This window comes from Condylura cristata, unplaced genomic scaffold (genome assembly GCF_000260355.1).
Source record: "Condylura cristata isolate star-nosed mole 26May11 unplaced genomic scaffold, ConCri1.0 scaffold00034, whole genome shotgun sequence".
In the NCBI taxonomy this organism is placed as follows: Eukaryota; Metazoa; Chordata; class Mammalia; order Eulipotyphla; family Talpidae; genus Condylura; species Condylura cristata.
In genome coordinates, this window is record NW_004567135.1 from 11,426,827 (window position 1) to 11,447,326 (window position 20,500).

At 53.2% G+C, this 20,500-nt stretch overlaps 1 protein-coding gene across 1 annotated transcript in view; it reads right to left on the reverse strand.

Moving 5' to 3' along the window:
• TSPAN11 (tetraspanin 11) overlaps positions 1-20,500 on the reverse strand; it is a 55,723-nt gene that overhangs the window by 26,989 nt on the left and 8,234 nt on the right. Inside the window, exon 2 of the mRNA XM_004692550.2 lies at positions 2,549-2,643. Within this exon, the coding sequence (XP_004692607.1) occupies positions 2,549-2,632 (84 nt within the window). The 5' untranslated portion in view covers positions 2,633-2,643. The remainder of the gene's footprint in view (positions 1-2,548; positions 2,644-20,500) is intronic.

The following is a 20,500-nucleotide window of genomic DNA, read 5'->3' on the forward strand; positions in this document are numbered from 1 at the left end:
CTGGCCTGGCTCTCTTGCCTCTCCAGCTTCGACTTGGAGGGGACCCGTGCAGGAGCGCCATGTGGAGACACCTGTAAGAGGCACTTAGCCGAGACTCCTGGGCAAGGGGCCCGTGGGAAGCCAGCTCCTGCCCTCGCGGGGTAATTCCACTATCTTCCCTGGGACTCTGGCTTTAAATGCCGGACCTCGCCTGCCCAGCTCTCTGTGGCCTCCTCACCCATTGATGGTCATTCCTTGCCAGAAGGTGTCTCAGACTTGTGGCAAGCTGCTGGGCTGACCCTGTTTGGCTGGGTATTTGCCCACGGGGTAATTTGGGGGTGGGGGGGTGGTCTTATTGGGTAGCTATTATAAGGAGTGTCCTTTCTTCTCTCTCTGTTCACACTAGTGTGGTCAAAGGCCTTTCACACTGAGCATCTGTTTCCTTGGCCTCTGCATGGTGGATGCCTGGTCCTAGTGACAGTGTCAGCTTGTCTGGGGCTGTCTGTGTTTTAGTACCAGACACCCCCTCCCCCCCCCATCTCAGGAGTTCCCTTGGTTCGTGGCAACCTGCGGCCCTTATTGACTCTAGCCTCACCCCTCGTCTGTGGGGCTGCCCATATTTAGTTCCAGTTTCGCTTTCGTGATGCTCCATGCTCTCCCTGGGACTTCTCACCTCTTTCCATGACTGCAGATTCCATCTGCATGGGGCGAGCCCCATCTCAGCTGCAGACCCTTGAGTGAACTGCCTGCCAGGCCTTCTGCTCAGAAGTACCCTGTCTACCTCTGACCTAGCTGTCGGCACACAATGGGCTCGTGTCTCTGGTCTCCTACGGCAGTGAAGAGCTCCACTCTCCACCCAGGGGGACGTGCCCAGCCCTGTCCAATTCACGACTGAAGCGGATTCATTTTGACTCTCTCCAAGTATCTATTCCCACCCTCACTCCCTCATGTGGGTCATGCCATCTCTTCACCCTGGTCAGGACAAAGTCTACAGGGAATCTCTTCACCCTGGTCAGGACAAAGTCTACTGCTGCTTCCTCAGATGGTGAGAAGTACGGATTGAACTGTGTTCCAAAAAGTTTTGTTCAAGTCCTAAGCCCGATACCTGTGAATGTGCTCTTATCTGAAAATAGGATCTTTGCAGATGTAATCAAGTAAGGTGCAGTCAGTAGGGTGAGCCCTAATCCAGTATGAATGGGCTCCTCTGTAAGAAGAAAATGCCAGGTGAAGACAGAAACTCACTGGAAGCACAGCCCATGAGGGCAGATGCAGAGAAGAGATGATTCGGATGTCAGCCCAGTAATGCTGAGCCCTGCCAGCAGCCGCCGCTCAAGCTGGGATGAGGAACGGGAGATTCTACCCACACAGCCTTGTTGACACCTTGCTTTTGGATGGCTGGCCTCCAGAGCCCCGAGAGAATTTGTTCTGTGCTGAAGTGACTTTGTGATGGCATCCCAGGCAAACCAACACCGTGAGACATGGCCAATTTTCATGGTTTATCTTTTCAGTATTTTAGAGATTATCTGTAGTGTCTGATACGATGTTATGATCAGGAAAAACACATCTATTCTTGAAAAGAAATATCCACTCAATAGGAATCTTAAACACCCTATTAGATTTCTCTGAGAAGTGAAACTATCTACACCCAACCCCTTACTGTCCATAGGAGCATAGCTTTATTATTTCACTGTCTTCATCAACATGAGTTCCAGGAATCTTTTGCCCCGGTATAAAGCCTGAAAGAATGGACTTGTTGAATGCCTTCTGTCTGCAGAGATTGAACTAAGCACTCGGCGTGTACCCTTCCAGGGATAAACAACCCAAAGAGGTCAGAAACGACCCTGTTCCGGAGCTGGGGAGCCCACTCTCTCAGGACCAGCAGCCCAGGGCCACTGTCTCAGCGAACACCAGCACAGACTCCAAGGCCTTCATTCTTATTGCTCTTCTGTTTCTGCAAATTGAACAAGACCCTAACACAAAACACATGGTTATTTGGTCTGGTTATTTGGGAGGAGCTGATGGTGTTCTGCTTCCTATTACTCAGATAATTGCCTTGAGTGCACAGACTCCATTCCCCTGGGAAGCCCTCACCCACCAGGTGGGCAGCCTGCAGGGGAGTCGCTATGGAGAATTCCAGCCTGGGCACCCAGGACTGTGTCTCTGCCTGGGCCTGGAGAATATTAACCATGAAAGGCACACGGACTTCAGTGGAAAACAAGCAATTATTTCGGGCAGTCGTATTTCCCACAAAGCCGCGGGGCCACAACTTAGCAGGGAAGAGTGAGCCCGCCCTTTGTACCACCACCGAACACAAAGCTCATTGTTTTGTTTATGCATCTTTTATTCCCGGGCCTTGGCTAAGGCTCCAAGCCAACCTGCAGTCTGGGTTCTTTCCTTCCCGTTCAGTAGCAAATGTACATGTTTGCTTTAAAGTAGGCAGAATTTGCCCATGGGTGGTCTTTGATTTGGAAGAAATCAACTCTAGAGTGTGGTGACAAGCCAAAATCAAAGGTGACTTGCCACATTCGATGCTGAGGATATGAAGTGGTCGTGTGCAGAATTCACTTACCCAGAAGAAGAAGTTAAAGACGAAGAGTAGATACTTCAGGTAGACGATCAGCCAGTCGTCCTGCTCAGCCTTGTACTGCGCCATGGCTGCTGGACCTGCAAAGCAGATCCGAGTGTCGAGCCGGGGTCCTCAGAGGACCACTCTGTCCTTCCCTGAGTCAGAGACCCTGCCCAGCTGTCCTGCCCAGGGCTTGCTAGCTGTGTCCAGCTAGGGGGTCTGAGGCTGCAGGTACATTGCCTGGAGCAAAGACCGGGAAATGCAGAGGGTACGGAATGTACCCATCCAGGTAATTGGGCAGGATTTTCTAGGCCTTTGGATTTTTTGGATTTTGGATTTGTCCTTTTTTTTTTTTTAAGATTGATTTATTTATGCATTCAAGAACTGGAGTACAGGCCAGACATGTGAGGTGGGGTGGTGAGAGGATTCGCCAGAGACAGAGTGGGGAGCAGACACTGCTGAGGGGAGCAGTGGGCGAGACAGGAGAGGTCTGTCACACCATGTGGGTCACCTCCCTGGCCGGGGATCAAACTTGCGCTGCAGTGGCTGCTGATAGCTTCCGGGCGCTTTTGCTTTAACAGTTTGCGCCACCAGGGAGGGCCCGGTTTTGTCCTTTTGATCAGGCCTAACCTACGAGTCTTTCCAGAGGCCTTACAATGGCCTTGCTGTGTTATTATTTTCTCCTCCTGTCCCATCAGGGGTGCAGAGTACAAGTTTACCTGCCCTCCCCTCTCCCCACCTTTGCCTTCAGATCTTGCACTCCGCATCATCTTAACAGGACCTCTGCATGCATAGGTGAAACAACAGCCCCCAGTCAGAGCCTCGGCTGCAAAGGGCCTTGATGCTCGCCCTGTTCCCCCAACCTGTCCCCTTACATGTTGACTTTCCAAAGGAGGAAGCAGGCTGACAGACTAGTGGTTGGAGGAAGAAGTTAGTACATGAGCCTCAGGAATCTGGCTCCCTGGGGTCCAGCCCAGGTCGGTCACAGAAGGTGTGAGACTTGGGCCAGTTACACAACCTTCCATTCCTCCAGGTTTAAGTGGTGACAATAATGATATCTACCTCATGGGGTTGTTTCAAGGATTCAAAACGATAATCGACATGAGGCATTTAGCACAGTCCTTGGTGACCACTAGGTGTTTGGCAAACCTTAGCTATTATTATGACATGTAGCAGGATTAAAGCCCAGGCCCTGCACCCATGCACCGGCACACACACACACACATACACACACACACACACTCACACAGACACACTCACCCAGCACCTGCTAAATAACAGCCCCTTTAGGCAACCTTTTGTTCCAGAGCCATAAGCAATGAGGCCTGGGTTTTGGCCATTCTCATCTCTTCCTCCCTCACTCCCACCCTCCAGCCTGGCTCCCCTGGCCCCTACCCCTGCCCAGCTCCTTCTCCACACCTGGGCCTGAGCCCAACTCAAATTGCTTCCTCCTGAGTCACTGCTCTGCCTTTTATTTCCAGCTTCTGGGCTCCTGAGACAGGGACCCGGGAGGAGAGGGAAGAAAAAGGTGGCTGTCTTACTTGGAGTTTCTATTTGCAGACCTTGAAGAAGGCAATTTAAGACTTTTAGTCTTCTTGTTAAAAAAAGACAAAACCCATTTTTCTCTGATTTAGTCTGAGAGGCAGAGTGGTGGGAAAAAAAAATAGAAAGAGGAAAAAAGGAAGCCTATAAAAAGCAGTGATAGATGGTGGCAGCTAGGCGACTGGAGGGAGTGACTGCACAGGCAGTCTGGGCCTGCCAAGCCATCGTCCGGGCCACCCTGGCCACCAGGGGCCAGCAGAGCTCGGGCGGCTTCTCCTCTTCCTGCCTGCCCCTCCCCTCCCAAGCAGGGCCCAGGGCACCCAGCCTGCCAACAGGGTCGGATCCTCTAAAAGAAAACCAGATTTTCAGAAAAGGAGTTCAGGCAGAAGATGGGAGTTAACAAAAAGAAACTCATTTCTGGGCCCTCCCTGGTGGCACAACTGGTTAAAGTGCAGCACTATGAAGCTAGCCACAGACGCTTCAGCACAAGTTCGATCCCCTGCCAGGGAGCTGACCCACATGGTGCGGCAGGCCTCTCCTGTCTCCCCGCTGCTCCCCTCAGCAGTGTACTTCGTAGATCTGCCTGTTCTGCTCCCCACTCTGTCTCTGGTGAATCTTCTCACCACCCCTGCTCCTCTGACCTGTCCCACGATTCTGTACGCATAAATAAATCAATCTTTTCTTTTCTTTAGTTGTTTTAAAGAAGCTAATTTCTACTGGAAAAATTCAACAAAAAAGAACAAGGATATTAACATGCCTGAGTTAAGACACATTTAATTTTTTTAGTATTCCAAGGGATGGTTAAGAGCATTTCCTTTTAGTGATTTCTTAAGTGTGGTTCCATTGGTTTTCATCATTGTAGTATTTTAGAAGCATGGCATCTCCCCTTTAGGCGTGGCCTCCATAGCACCCTCAGAGGCTCCCAGGAGGGCCCACTGAGCTCTCCCCACCCTGTACAACCTCTCAGTTCAGACAATGCATTTGAAAAGGACCTGTCTGGTCTCAGGCAGTGGTAGCAATTTCCTGTTTCCTTGCCTCAGCTCTCCTTCCCCTGTGGGAGTCTGGGGTCCTGTCTGGGGGTGGCAGAGGCCCCAAAGCAAGTCAGCACCGGTTTGGAGCCAGATCTGTATGCAGAAATAAATAAATCTTAAAAAAAAATAAAAAGAGCCTGGATCACGGATGACTGTGCAGTTGTCCTATCAGTCCTGGGTTGTTTAGCTCCAGACTTAGTTTATACAAGAGGACGACTGACTGGTACCTCTTTAAGGGACATATTTGGGCATTTTGCCACCTATAGCTTATTTCACCTTGATATGGTAGAGAGAGCAGTGGGCAGAAAAGTGTGCAGAGGCACTGCTGGGGGGCAGGAATATTAGGGGGAAAGTCTGTCCTCAATGAACTCTACAGATACAGGTTTTGTGGACTCCACCCCAGACACTGGAACTCCAAATCCCAGCATCACCAGAGAGAGGATTGCTGGGACTTGAGGGTGGAGCTAAGCAGCCATGTGGGCTTTGGGGGCCTCTTGGCCTCGTGAATTTTGACTTGTGTCTTGGCTTTTTGCTGGCTTTCAGTGTGCTATTGGGGTTCCACGTCAGCAGAACTGGTAGGACGCATTAACCAACTTCTCTCTCGCTTTTCTTGAGTTATTCAAGGAATAAATAAACCCATTATTAATCCTTCTGTGTGCGCCTGCACTTGAATCTTATAAGTGCCTTTAAGTGCATGGGTGAGGACCCACAGTCAGGCAACCCAGTTCACACTGGAGGTTGCCCTGGAACAGTGAGCAGAGGGTGAAGTTGGGCAGTGGTCATCAAGCTCCTTTAACTGGAGTAGATTCAGGAAGAATCCTCTGGTGGGGGAGAAAAGGCTGGGGTTGACCAGGTGCCCGGAAACCAGTTAGGGAGTTGGGGGCGAAGGTCCACGAGAGAGATGACAGGGTATGAACCAGACCATTGGTAGGGTGATGGAGAGCAGGGAAAGACACTGACAGACAGGCAGCATGTGCAATTAAGAGGTACCAGAGGAAGGACCCCAGAGAAGTGGAAAAAGAAGCCATTTGGGACGCTGATGCGTGAGGGAGGGGACAGGAGAACAGGGATTGCTGAACTCAGAAAGAGGGCGGCCACTGAGCCAGGCGCTGCCCAGAGACCACAGCCACATGAGGAATAGTAAGTGCTCACCTTGCCGGAGCTCGGGAGCCAAAGAGATGGGTTAGGGGTCCCCGAGGAGGGTGAAGATGGAGACCTAGAGGTAGATATTCTCAAGCAAGACCAGGGAAGTCGCCAGAAGGCTGTAAGGAAGGGAGACTTGTTCCTGCTCATAGCCCATGCACTTGGCTCTCTGTATTGCCCCTGTGACTGGGCTAGAGGACAGGGCTGAAGAGGGTGAGGAGACGGGTCCCCACTTTTAGCCTCCTCAAGAAGAACTCCGGGGAGGTTCCACAAGGGGTCCTTGGCAGAAAAACAGCAGTCCTAATGCACCCCTGCCCCAGGACTTGGTTGTAGCCCCAATTTTCCCCAGCCCACCCTGTGGTTAGAGTCACACGTGGGAGGTAACAGGGGTGGGCGAAGTTAGGGGCAGCAGCCTGGAGAGGAGACCAGCAAACGGCCAGCACCCTCCTCTCCCTCCATCAGAGCCTGGAGGCAGGGGCTGGGGTGAACCTCCAAAACCTTTTCCACGGAGCTCGAAGGAGCGTCTTAGGCTTTCTGGGAAACAGGCTGACCTTTCTAAGTGGATTTTATTTCTGCTCAGCGGCCAGGGAACTGGGCTTCCTGAACCAATGGGAAGGTGCCCCGAGGGCTAAGAGCTGTGCATGGCGGGGGTGGGAGGACAGGTCTCTTTGCCCTCCTGAAAGACATGTCCTCCCCTCCTCTGGGCCCTTGCTGTACCCTGAATTGGAACTACTGGCTCCGTGCTGTCACCCCAAAAGCTCGGGCTCAGTAGATCCCACTTGGAGGGTGCTGTATTCCCTCCCTTCCCCCACCCCCCAACCTCAGGCTCACTGATGACAACCCCCAGGGGACCAGGGAGGGAGTAGGCAACTGTTTGGGGGCCTTTGGAGCACTTTCCCCTTTCAATAGCTGATTAGACTTTGGGGGACCCAAGCTGAGTTTTCAGGAGATGGGACAGCCTGTTGCACAGTGGAGGCGGGACACTTCCAGGCTGTGCCCCTTGAAGGCTGCCTGCCCTTAGGGAGTCCTCTCTCTCCTCATCGGTGTTCGCTTCCCATCTATGGGGGGGTCAGAGCCATCTGGGGGCTTGTTGGAGCACAGCTTGCCCCCTCCCCCCACCGTCAGTGTTTCCATTCATTTGGTTTGGGGCAGGCCCCTGGGGACTGTGCCCCTGGGCGGGTGACTGACCATTGTGGGCTTTCTCAGGACAGACAATCTGGACAATGCTGGGCAAACCGGAAGATTGGTCACCTTCGCCCCGGGTGCTCTACCATCTGTCCAGTCTTGGAAGCTTTGGCCCTGGCTCTGTAAATACCCCCTGCAGCTGGACAGGACTGAGCAGGACTGGGTGGATGCGGGGTGCACTGTCCTCTCACACAAGTACACATTCAGGACCTAGACCAGGGGAGGAGTCTGAGATTTCCCAGCAGCCTGGGAACCCAGCTTCAGGGTGCCAGCCCCTCAGCCAGGGCTCTGACTGCGGACAAAGCAGGCTTCAGGGGCTGCCAGAAGGCCCGGGGCAGCTGATGACCCAGCCATCACCCACCCACAGTCCAGCTCAGTGAAGCAACTTCCGATGCCTGGAGAGGGAAGTGAAGGAATCGGGGATTGTCCCCAGGCTGACGTGCGAAGCCATGGGTGGTGAGACTTGGGCATTACTGTCTCTTCTGCTGCACATCCCTCCCTTCCCCCATCCGTCACAAGCTTTGAAGTGCTCAAGACACAGCGAGCAGTAAAAAAGGCCCAGAGGGGCGGGACTCTGGCAAGCCAGCCAGGCTCAGCTACGGGCACACTGGGGGCAGACTTGAGCCTTCTTGGGGGAGGCAAGGGATGGGAGGGCCTTTCTCACTCAGCAAACGTGTCCCCTCTGTGGCAGGCGCTGTTTCTGGACATGAGGTAGGTCCTGAGGGAGCGCACAGCCACTGTGGGGGTGGGGCCGCAGACACACAGAACCTCCGTAAGGCACAAAATGATGTAAAAATAAACTGTTATATTATTAATAATAAAAAAACAAAACAAAATCTGCACGTATCTGCTAAGGACAAACCGGACTTCACTCTTCAGTTAAATAAGAACCATTTTCACCTCTGGGTTCTTGGCCAACAGAAGGCCTGCACAATGGTGAAAAAACCTTGAAGAATGCCTCGAGGGAAATGGAGGCCCACTGATGGCAGCACGTAGAAAGTGGCATGTGTTCTGCAGGTGGGGTGGTGCAGGGGAAGGCTTTGAGGGTCTTTGGGGGTCTTGAGGCCCGGCAGGGTTTCTGCAGGTCACATGAACAAAGCCCTGAAGTATGGCTGGCTGGGTTGGCTGGGGAAAAGGTTGGGAATTAGCTTAGTGACCCTGGGCCGAGCTCACTGTCCACTTCTTTTTATTTTATTTTTTTGTTATATATTTTTAAAGATTTATTTATTTATTCGTACAGAACTGGGGTACAGGCCAGAGATGCAGAGGGTGAGAGGATTCACCAGAGACAAAGTGGGGAGCAGAACAGGCAGAGTGACGAAGTACACTGCTGAGGGGAGCTGCGGGCGGGCCAGGAGAGGTCTGCCGCGCCATGTGGGTCAGCTCTGGGGCAGGCGGGGATCGAACTCACACGGAAGTGGCTTAAGTGTCTCAGTGCTGTGCTTTAACCCGCTGCGCCACCAGGGAGGGCCCACTGTCCACTTCTTTCGCGTCCTCCCCTATGCTGTACCTTCCCCACACTCCAGCTTAGGTTGGGGTACCCTGACTCTCATTCCCTAAGGAAAGAGTATCCATTCTTGGGGAGAGAGTGGGGGATTTCTGGTGATGCTGAACTGCAAACCACAGCCACATGATCTGCTAAGGAAAAACCAGACCTCACCCTGTCTGTTAAATAAGTGCCAGTTTCCACCTCGGGGTTGCTGGCCAACAGACGGCCTGCGCCATGATCAGAAACAGTTGGAAAGGAAACAACAGACTAAGTGGTTTAACTTAGAATTAAATTTCGGCTTCAGATGGACCCCAGCTGCCGTGCCAGCATGGTGTGGTTCCTCCCATAGCAGACAGCCTTGACCTTAGTCCTCGTTTCTCTTATTCAATTTCCATGGCCTGGTCCATTCCTGGGGTGGGAAGGGGGGAGACAGCGTGACTGTCTGTGACTCTGAGGCAGCTAGAAAATCAGGGCTCTTCAGGTCTCTGAATGAGAGAGCTGGTCCTAGAGGTGTGGAGGGTGATGGTGCACCATGGCCCACGTCACACTAGATTAGCGGCAGGCAGGGACAGGGTCACCTTTCCCCACAGTCACCCACATTTTGATTGGTTGATAAGCTACTTGCAATCATTTCCTAAACACACAGCAGTTAGAGCAGGTGCAGATGTTTTATGATCCTCGGCTTGGGGGCCTGCAGTGGAAGGTCAGTGTGAGAGGGTCCCCCTTGGGCAGACACCCAGCTGGGGGCTGGGTGGGATGGCAGGGCAGGGTTCTCCGTGTTAAGGGGAAGGATGTCCTAAAGGAACTCTGCAGAGTCTTGTGGACTCCACCCCCTACTCCAGTGATTGGAAACTACAACTCCCAGCAGTACCAGGGAGAGAACTGCGAGGACCCAAGGGCAGAGCTAGCAGGAATTCTGGGACATTTGGGGATAAATAGGGCACGATTGCATCTCTCGCTCTCTCGCTCTGGAAACGGCTCTCCTGACCCCGTGACTCTCCTGACCGCGTAGCTCTCCTGACTGCGTGACTTGGTGTGTTCAGTCAGCGTAGCCCTAAGGTATTCCAGTTACTTTGTATCCCGCTCTCTTTCCCTGGGTTGTTTTCTTTCCCTTTTCCCTTTTGTAAATAAACCCGTTATTGACCCTTTTGTGTGAGCCTGCAGTGCAACTGAATATTGAGCGTGCAGGGTGAGGCCCCACAGACAGGCGGCCCAGTCCACTCTGGGCTACCCTGGAACATCCGGTCCTGGCAGAACCTGGGTCAGGAACACGCCTTGGGCACAAAGACACCAAGCCTCACGTGGGCACCAGCTGGGGCCCGTCCTTCTGCTTGGTCCTCCCTCTCCCAGAACTGAGGGGGACCAGCAGCCACCAGAGCTACCGTGAGGAGCTACTGGTGAGGGGCCTTGGGGTGATGCCCTGCTCTTTAAATCATCACAGTTGTTGTGTGCGGGCAAATGAATGCAGGGCCCACACTTAGGGTTTGATTGCTAACTATAGCGTCATGTGGATGGTGCCGTAGGTGGAACCTGAATTATAATCCTAGCACTAAGAATTCTTAGTCTTTCTGCCCTGAGAGACATGTTTTTCTAAGCACATGACTCTATTTTTTACTTCATTTGCAAGTGCCAACGTGCATTATAAGAATGAGTCAGGGCTCCGATCATAACCTTCAGCAAGTCGCCTGACTTGCTCTTCATCCTCTCCCATGACATGTAGAGTCTTTGAGGATCTGTGTGGAGAGGGGTGTCACCCGTTGCTATGTTTCTCCTGGGTCCACTTTCCTAAAAAAGAATCTGCGCTGTGACCTATAAAAGGAGGATTTCCCAAGGCTTGAAGACAAGAACCAGTGAACAAACAAAAACCGGGACCAGCCTGCAAGGCTGAAATCTGGGTGTGAGAACCAGTTCTCACCTCTGGGACCCCGGCAGCCTCACGCCCTCGCTCCCTCCTCTGTAAAGCAGAGCTGGTGCTGGCCTCTGTCTCCCCGGCACGGTGATTGTGAGGATCGTCTGGATGGAGAATTTGCAAGAACTGTGTGCACTATAACTCTATCGTCTCGGCACTGAGCTGTGTGGTGTCGGGACATTAGTTAATAGTTCAAATAGTCCCAGAGAGCATCAGCACCATTTCACAGAAGAGGAAACGGAGGCACAGAATGAGAGAGGGCAGAGGTATGTGCATGTACTCTAGGAACATGTAAATGAAGCTAGACCGTACAGCAGGGTGACGCTCGGCGTGCTGAAAGTTGCCAGGAGAGTAGATGTCATTACCAGAAAGAGAAAGCTACTGTATAAAAAGAGGGATGTTAACTAGGTTTGTTGCTGTATTTCCCATATGTACAAATCATATTTCAAATCATGATACTGTCCACCTAGACGAATAGAATGTTCTATGTCAGTTATACCACAACAAAAGGGAAAAACAGGGATCAGGCAACCTGCCCCTTCTCAGAACTCCACACCCTCTTACTCACCTTTGCTCCAGTCTAGAAAGCATGCCAGAGAGGCAGGGACAGGCCAGAGGCCCACAGCCCAGCCAGGCGGCCTCAGCCCAATTCACACGGGCGGCCCCTTCCCAGAGCCACAGACATGGCGCGTGCGAAAATTCATCTGCAGTAGCAAATTAAACAAACAAGTGCCGGATTCTGGGAAGGGTCTAGGGCCCTGGGAAGCCTCTGCTGGCTGGTAGTCAGGAAGCTGAGGGCCTTGCAGCTTCGGCCAGCGGCCAGCACGAGTGACCGGCGGGGGCCCCTCTTCTGGGCCAAGCTTCTCATTTCATTGTTTCGGCAGTTTGGTGAGGCAGATGTCAGAGTCTCTGTTTTACAAAGTGAGGAGCCGAGATTCCTCTGGGGGAACCAGGACTGACACCCTGGTGTTGTTGATGGCTCTGTGGGTCTGGGCTTTCAGCAGGCTTTGAGGAGAGGAGTCACCTCCATGCCTGGCTGGACTTCCCTGTCTGGCTTGGTTCTCAGGGTGTGGAAAGCTCCTGCGATGCTCCAAGCAAGGGAGGAGGAGTCAGAGGGGGCATCTTTGGGGGTGGCTCAGGATAGGTGAGGCAAGCAGCAGCAGGGGGGTCCCAGAGCCCGGCTATTGGGGTTCAGCAGAGGGCTGGGACCTGGGGAAGAGATGTGGACAGAGCAGCCTCACGGCTGACTCGGGGTAGCTGGACCCGTGCACAGTGACGCCTGCTGCCATCTAACAAACCGCTCGCTTGCCCTGGCTCCTGCCTTTCCAGAGAACCAGACCCTGGCCTTCCCACCTCCCTGCCGAGCGGGTGCCCTCCTTCTGCTGAGGTCAGCAGAACTTTGCTGACTTTGACTGGAATTTGCCAAGCAGGGACTGGAGTACAATGGACAGTGGGTAAGCGGGCAAAGCAGATGTGGGCTGGGCTGCCCACATCAGTGTGGGTGGGCGGCATTAGGGGGCTGGTACTCCTGACCATCCCACTCCCATGGGCCCGTTTAAGCACATTGGCTGTGACGAGAACCTGTAGGTAGACTCTTGCGCTTTCTTCCAGGGGACGGGAGCAGCATCTGAACTGACTTAAGGCTGTCTGACAAGATAGTCAAGATGGTTAGAGGCCTGCCAGAATGTTCTCCCCTCCTTCCACTCTAATGGAGCTGCAGCTGGGTAAGAGGCCGCCTACCTGGCAACTGCAGTTCCCGACCCTTCAGTGAGTCACACTGACCATAGCTCTTGAGACCGGAACATGAATCCAAGCACGACCTGCGCACAACCCCTGCATACCTCCGGCCTCCCCCCTTCCTGAGAGCTGGACCATGAAGGTGGCTGCAGCCATGCAGACAAGGGCAGATCCGTAGAGCAATGATTCTCTTCCTTTAGGTTACCTTAAAATGACCTGGAGGGCTTATACAACATAGACAGCTGGGTCTCCCCCACATCCTCTGGGTTCTGATTCAACAGATATTGGGAGGGGTCTGAGAATGTGCATTTCTAACAAGTTTCCAGGAGATGCTGATGTGCTGGCCTGGGAACCATACTGCCCTTGAGGGTGGCAGAGAAACAAGGGGACCGAGATGGGAGCCTGGATCCCTGCATGACTGCATGGAACAGCACAAGTGGTTTGCCCTGGGCTGTTCCATGAGAAGGACATTCCTGTGTTCTTGAAGTCACTGGGCTGTTGGACCTCAGCCTTTTCTCAGCAGCTGTCTTTTCTTGAACTGAATCACATCTATGCAAGTCAGTATATGTCCTACTCAAAAAGAACCCTTACCCTAGCTCCATCTCTGCAAGCAACAGATGAGTCCTTAATCAGACTAGCACATGGCCTAGGTACAGTCTCCGAAGCAAGAGCCCCAGGTCTGAACTTATTGTGAGGCATGCTATCCCCAGCCCCCCACATTTTTCTCTCTCTCAAATGATTGCCAGGTCTTCCTGAAGCCACCCCGCCCCCATCCTTGTCTTGTCATTCTGCAGCCCACCACTGTCTGACACCTCCCCCTCCACTCCCTTCATCCCAAAGTCACTTCTTCATCTTCTTCTTCTTTTTTTTTTTAGATTTCTTTATGCATATAGAACTGGAGTACAGGCCAGAGGTGCAGGAGTGGTGAGAGGATTCACCAGAGACAGCAGGAAGCAGAACAGGCAGATCGACAAAGTACACTGCTGAGGGCGAAACAGGAGAGGTCTGCTGTGTCATGTGGGTCACCTCCAGGGCCGGGGATCAAACTCATACTGAGGCGGCTGTGGCTGGCTTGCAGTGCTGTGTTATAACCTGCTGCACCACCAGGGAGGGCCCCCAAAGTCACTTCTAATTGTGGAAGCCACACGCAGCTGTCCAGACCTCATCCTCTGCACCACCTGCTGGATTGAAAACCGGACTGCCCCTGACTTTGACGCTCCCTCTCTGCTTTTGGCTTCATGACACGTCTCTGCTGTGTCCTCCTCCTCTGGTGTCTTCATTGCAGCTGATGTGAACATCAGACCGCAAGACTCCGACTATGCCCTCTCCTCCTCGGGCTCATCAGCCAGACCTCCTTCTTGGCTCACCCTTTCAGAGCAGTAAGATGGGGGGGGGGGCATTCTTTGTATTCACCTCATCTCTCCCTTTCACCCTTAAACGCCATCCAGTCTGCTCAGCTCAGGCTGGCCCTGGCCATGGCCCCATCTGCTCACTCAGTCAATACCTTCCCACACCCACCCAGTCACCCTCGATTCCTGGTCTTAGCAAGGGACACTGCCAGCCAGTGACTGTCCAGTTCACAACCTTGGGGATGATGTTTAACTCATTCCTCTTTCTCACTGTCACCCCTTCTCACCCCAACATGTACCATGTCACCCGCTCCTTCAGCAGCCTCTTGTCATTCACGTCACTGCTGGTGCCCCGCCCTAACCCCTCAGCCATTGCTGCTGTGGTCTGGTGGCTGTTTGTGTATCTATTTTCCCCTCGGAGATGAACTAATTAATTGATTCATTCACTGAATCTCTGAGGCGTCCCTATGTGGCATCCTGCATCCTGGGTGCTGGAGATTAAAAACAAAAAGGATGCAGAAAAGAGAAGGGAAGGAGACAGTCCCTAACCTCCAAGAGCTCACAGTGAGCCAGTGGGGACAGAGGGGTGGCAGCACCCAGCACCAGGCATGAAATGCAGGGAGGAAGCTGTGCAGAGGAAAGGGCTGAAGAGGGAGCACCACCAGTGGCTGGTGTGTTTAGGGGGGAGTTCCTCAGATGGGTGACCGTGCAGGTGTATGCGGGCTCCTGAGTTTGGACTTTATTATGTAACAAGTGAAGGTGCTCCTTGGACTTCCTGATCCAGAGAAAGACAGCATAAGAGTCATTTCTTGGGCCCTCCGTGGTGGCACAACAGGCTAAAGTGTAACACTATGAATGTAGCTGCAGACACTTCAGCGTGAGGAGGTGACCCACATGGCGTGGCAGACCTCTCCTGACCGGCCTGCTGCTCCCCTCAGCAGTGTACTTCGTCAGTCGGCCTGTTCTGCTCCCCACTCTGTCTCTGGTGAAGTCTCTCACCACTCCTGCACCTCTGGCCTGTTCTGTATGCATAAATAAATGAAATCTTTTTAAAAAAGTTACTTCTTAAGAAGGTAAATTAAATAAACCCAAATGGTTTAGCAAGTTGGAACCCTGCTGGGGCTGGAAAATAAACATTCATTTAAGTGAATTATAAAAAAACCCGGGAGCCAGGCCATGGGGGAAATGGAGGGCCAGCGGCTGACTGGGCGCTCAGTCCAGGGCCTGCGCAGCCTTGCATGCAGGTGGACCCAGCCAAGGTACCCAGGAGGCCGGCGGAGAGGAGTGAGGCCCAAACCAGCTGGGAAAATCGCCGTCTCAGAGTGAAGAGCACGGGTTTGAATTTTCACACACGGAGTCTCAAACACACCTCTAGAAAAGAACAACGCATTCCCCTTTGTACAAACTGCTCCTGCCAACACCAGCTTAATGACAGCGACGAAGGCAGTCTCTAATTTTTCCTACACCCGGAGCTCAATCTATATTATAATTTCCCCGACCTTCCTGAATGAACGGATGATTTCCACTGGGTAAGGCGCTTCTCTTCACCCTTGAGCAGCGCCTGAAGCCCAGTCCACGTGGATGCCATTGGCGAGGGTGGAAGGGGGACTTGGCGAGGGTGGAAGGGGGACTTGGCGCGGGGGCGTGTGCGCCTGGAGCCCAAGAGTGGGACAGGCGTGCAGGGGGCGGGTGTTTTGGGGGGCACCAGGGGTGGGACTCCCCAAAGACACACTAGGGTTGCACACACTGGACTCGGCTCAGTGAGGTATTCACAGAGGCACCAGCGGAGGGTGCATCAGCTGCCCACCCTGCTCCCTGCACTTGATCTCGGCTCGCACTCCACCGCTTGCCACCAGCGCTGGGACCACAAAGATCTCACGCTCCACGTCCATGATGTCAACACACAGGTATCAGTGTTTTTTCATTCCTTTGTTGCATAGCATCACCCCGTAAGTGTCCATGGTCAAATGAGCAAGTAGGGATGTGTGGGGGCAGCAGGGATCTGGGTCACGCAGACTCCCGAGTTTTTTTTTAAAGATTTATTTATGCATGCATGCAGAGGTGGGGTACAGGCCAGAGGTGGGGGGGCAGTGAGAGGATTCACCAGAGGCAGAGTGGGGAGAACAGGCAGATCGAGGAAGTACACTGCTGAGGGGAGCAGCGGGCGGGCCAGGAGAGGTCTGCCGCGCCATGTGGTCACCTCTGGGGCAGGCGGGGACTGAACTCATGCAGAAGTGGCTTGAGCTTCCTAGTGCTGCACCTTAACCCGCTGCTTCACCAGGGAGGGCCCGACTCCCGAGTATTTTTATTGCTGAACACGATCGCCAAGATTATCTGAGAAGGTCTTCATTTCATAGATGGTTTAACTTCTGTTCACCCCCACCTGGCCCTGATCTCACCTCTCCCTCCACCCCTCCCTTCTTAGTTGTGGCAAATACACACAATATAAAATTTCTCACGTGACCATTTTAAAGTGTAGGTGTAGTAGGAATCATTGCCACTATTTAGCTCCAGAACTTTGTTCTCACCCCGAGTGGAAACCTTATAGCATTAAGCAGTTGCTCTACATTCCTGCTGGACTCAGCTCCTGGGAACTGCCAGTCTGCTTTCTGTTTCTATGGATGGCCTATTCTGAGCAGCTCATCCCCATGGAGTCACACAATATGCAGTTTTCTGTGTCTGCCTTCTCTCAGTCGGCATGGTTTCAAGGCTCGCTCACATCCAAGCACACACATCAGTGCTTCGTTCCTTTTTTGTGGCCGAGTAATATTCCACCACCTAGCTCTACACCTGTTCATCGGTCACCTGTTGATGGGCATTTGGGCTGTTCCTGCCCTTGGCTCTAATGAACAGAGCTGCAGGAGACATTGCTGCACTGCTTTAGTTTGGTCACCTGTTTTCAGTTTCTTTGGGAATGGAGCTGCTGGGTTGCACGGAAACACGATGTTTAACTTCCTGAGCCATCGCCAAACCTCTTTCTTTTGAAGCTGGGCTCCACGGCACGAGGAGCATCTCCACTGATCAGCCACTTGTGCCAGCAAGAGGCTTGCTAATTCTGTCTTCTTCAGGCTTCAGCTCATTGGTTATTCCCAGGAATGATGGGTTATATATTATAACTGTTCTCACAGTACCTAAGAGGTGGGCACTCTGAGGGTCCCCATTTCACAGCTGAGGAAGCTTATTCGTGGGCCTCCAGCCATGTCTAAATGACAAACCCTCTCACCATCGGCTCCCGATGCCGCTCCCAGGAGCCTTCCCAGCCCTGCCCACGGCAGCCTGGCAGACCCTCCTGCCCAGGCTCTGGGCGCCTGCCTCCCCGGGACACGTCCTACTTTGCTTCCTGCCAGGCCATTTCATGACGCTGGGTGGCATCCAGTTTGTCATGCACCAGGCTTCTCTGATTTGTGCCCAGCTCTGGCTTGATGATGAGAACCACCCCTGCCCAGGAGGCTCCTGGCACAGCTGAGCCGTCTCTGTGCCCTCAGCTTGGGCCCCAGGGGCTGCAGGGGCCTAAGGTCCAGTCTCTGCTCCTTCCTCCCTCTCAGGCAGCTCCCTTCACATTTGCTCAAAGACAGCTTTCCAGATCTCATGCTCAGCCAGGGAGGCTGAGGTGGGTGGGTGTCTGCAAACTCACCCAGCTCTCGAATCTGAGGCCAGGTGCTATGGACAGGGAAAACACCCCAACTCCAGACAGGCAGCCAGCTGTGTCTAGTGTGGTCAGTTCTGCTTCCACCCAAACCTCACAAGCAGAGTTAGGGTGGAAACCTCTGATGGAGGCCTTCCTGTCACCCCGACATCTAGCCATGGGTGGACTGGTCACCATCTAGGGGCTAGTGCCTTATAGAACTCTGAGAAGGCCAGAGATGCGGTGACTGCAGCTGCCCAAAGCTGCAGTGACCCCATACCAGGATACTCCATGTGCACGAGCCAGTCAGCCCCGTGGCCAGGCGTGGTCTCACCATGCGTGTGAGAAGCGAAGGGGTAAGACATGCTTCTTGGAGCAGTCGGCAGCACTTAGGAGACACTGGGGAAATCAGCCCTGGGATCCAGAATCCCAGGGACACTGCTCCCCTCTCCCCCAGGGCGGGGCCCCAGCTGGGCACAAACTCCTGAGCGTGGCTCCCTGCAGGTTCACAGGCACAGTGGCCATTTGCTGGCCCTGACACCTCTGAAAGGTGGTTGGGAGGTGCTGCTGGAAGCTGTAGAGCTTTAAGGAGGGGGTCGGGGTGGGGTGGCGCTGCTGCCCAATTCTGATGCTCTTTGGGGCCTGCTTTTTTCCCCCATGCCAGGAAGGGGGAGCCGTGGCCAGAGGGGATTGTGAATGGTTCTTTGCTGGTGGGTGTGGTTGATCACATATTGGAGGGGGTGTTCAGGCCGCCTTTCCAGCTGTGACCTTGGGTAGGTCATCATTATACCTGAGTGGCTTCCTCCCCTGCCCGATGGGGATGAGGGCAAGGACCCCCAAGGATGACCGTGAAGGGCAGTAGGCCTGTCCTATCACACAGCAGCCACTGCCTCCTCCATCGAGGGGATGATGCTGGGCAGGACTGGCCAGGCCAGGTCGATGGAGGAGGGAGGCTCTGGGCGGCGGGACACAGATACCTTCATGACGTGCACGTTACCAGGTGCATAAGGACAGCCTGCTTGCTGGGAGTCAGTGAGACACACGCGCCCTTTCTGGCAGCAAGAAATGGGGGAAAAATGCCCGATGACACAAAAACTCATCTCTTTCCCAGAGAGAAGGATGTGTGCAATTTCTCATTTGCATTCATAGTGCCTGGGCTCGGGAGCAGGATACAATGGCTTAGCAGTAAGCCTCAAAGACAGTCCCATCCAAGCAGCAAGGGCCCCCGAATTGTACAAAAAAGGTTACCGTGGATGTGCTGGGGTGCCATAGATTTTAGCAGCTCCCCAGAGGGGTTATGACCTCTCCCCACAAAAATGGTAAGTTTCCTTTTTGGGAAGATAGAGACAAGCTCGGGCTATTAACCCCCGAGAGCAGGGCTCCCGGACGAGCCGAGGCTAGGGGCTGAGAGGCCTGCATCTGAGGTTCAGCCTGCCTCCCCACCCGCCAAGGGCTGATATATCTATGCGCTTGTGTGTGAGGGGGAGGGAGAGAAGACTCATGCATCCAAATTTAAATTCCAATTTTCACTTTGGGACTTGGATGTAAATCTGTTAGGTCTTAAGTCCAGAAGATGATGTAATTTATTGAAGAGAGTTTGGAAGCTGCTAAGCTCCCTGATAAATAAACCATGTTTCTTCATCTCAGGTCTGTGAAAACATATTTTCTAGGGACTTAGAATCCCCTTGGAAGGTATTAGAAGCTTCTCCCTACAGGAGAGCCAAACACATATACACTTGTCTTCTTAAAGATACTTGACCTTTCTGGGCAAGGAAATAATGTACTAACATGGCAACTAACCAACAACCTCCCATCCTTATCCCGATTCTTTCCCCAAAAGAGGAAGAACTTAGCTGCATGGATTATGGAGGGAGGCGGTCATAGGAATGGCCTTGGCATCAGAACACCTAGGGTTGCTCACTCTGGCATCCTGACCATGCACTAATTACATTGTCACCAGGATCATCACCTTCCACTGTTCTCCAGGTGTGGAAAGCCACCTGCATACCCAGGATGAGAAGATGGAGAAGAAACCTTAGCTTATCAGTTTACCCTCCCCCCCCATTCAGCCAGAGACCCAGCCAGGGGGTGCCATTTCTCCATTCTCATCCAGCAAGGCAGAGAAGAGCTGGGGCTTGGCATCTCACTCACACCTCTGTTCTCAGCCCAGTGTTCAGGGGAGCGGGGCCGGGGTGGGAGGACCGCAATGGCATGACATCCGAGTCCCCATTGCCTCTGGTTCTACCCACGGCCAACGACACCAGGGCATGAGGAGTCAGCGAGCACACGGTGTTCTGAGGATGTGAAGGGCCCTGAGAGGAAGTCTTGTGACCCTGATGGTGAGATAATATGCAATGTAGAATGTCTACATACCGCTGGGCTTGCTAATTTTCAAATGAAGAAAGGAGAATTTAGGGACCCAGCCAACTATGTCGGAAGCAGAGTACTAGGTAAGAGCTGGGAGAGCTGGGGACACTTGCTTTCTGTGTTTGCATTTACTGAGACGCCACAGCCTGTCTGGTCATGGGTAAGCATCTCTGGCTCCCCCCCAACCAATGCTGAGGCCAGACATCTGGGGCTTGGATCCCAGCTGTGGGATATGGGGGAGGTCTTTACACAACAGCAAAGTGGGGACAAGAGAACTGAGTCTACAGGGCTGTGACAGTTACAGGCGATAGCCCCTGTTCGAACTTCGTCCTGTGCCTGGCAGGAGGAAAGTGGGCAATAATGACAATTCCCAGTGTGGTTGCGCTATGAGAGGGCAGGCCGTGGGAGAACGTACGGATCATGAGGTGAAGGTCAACAATCCAGACTTCCTACTTCCTAGGTGTGTACAATGCTTACTGAAACTATTCCCAGGGCCTCCCTGGTGGCGCAAGGAGGTGAGTGGCTGCACAGTGAAGTTATCTGCAGCACGAGTTCAATCCCCGACCAGGGAGCTGACC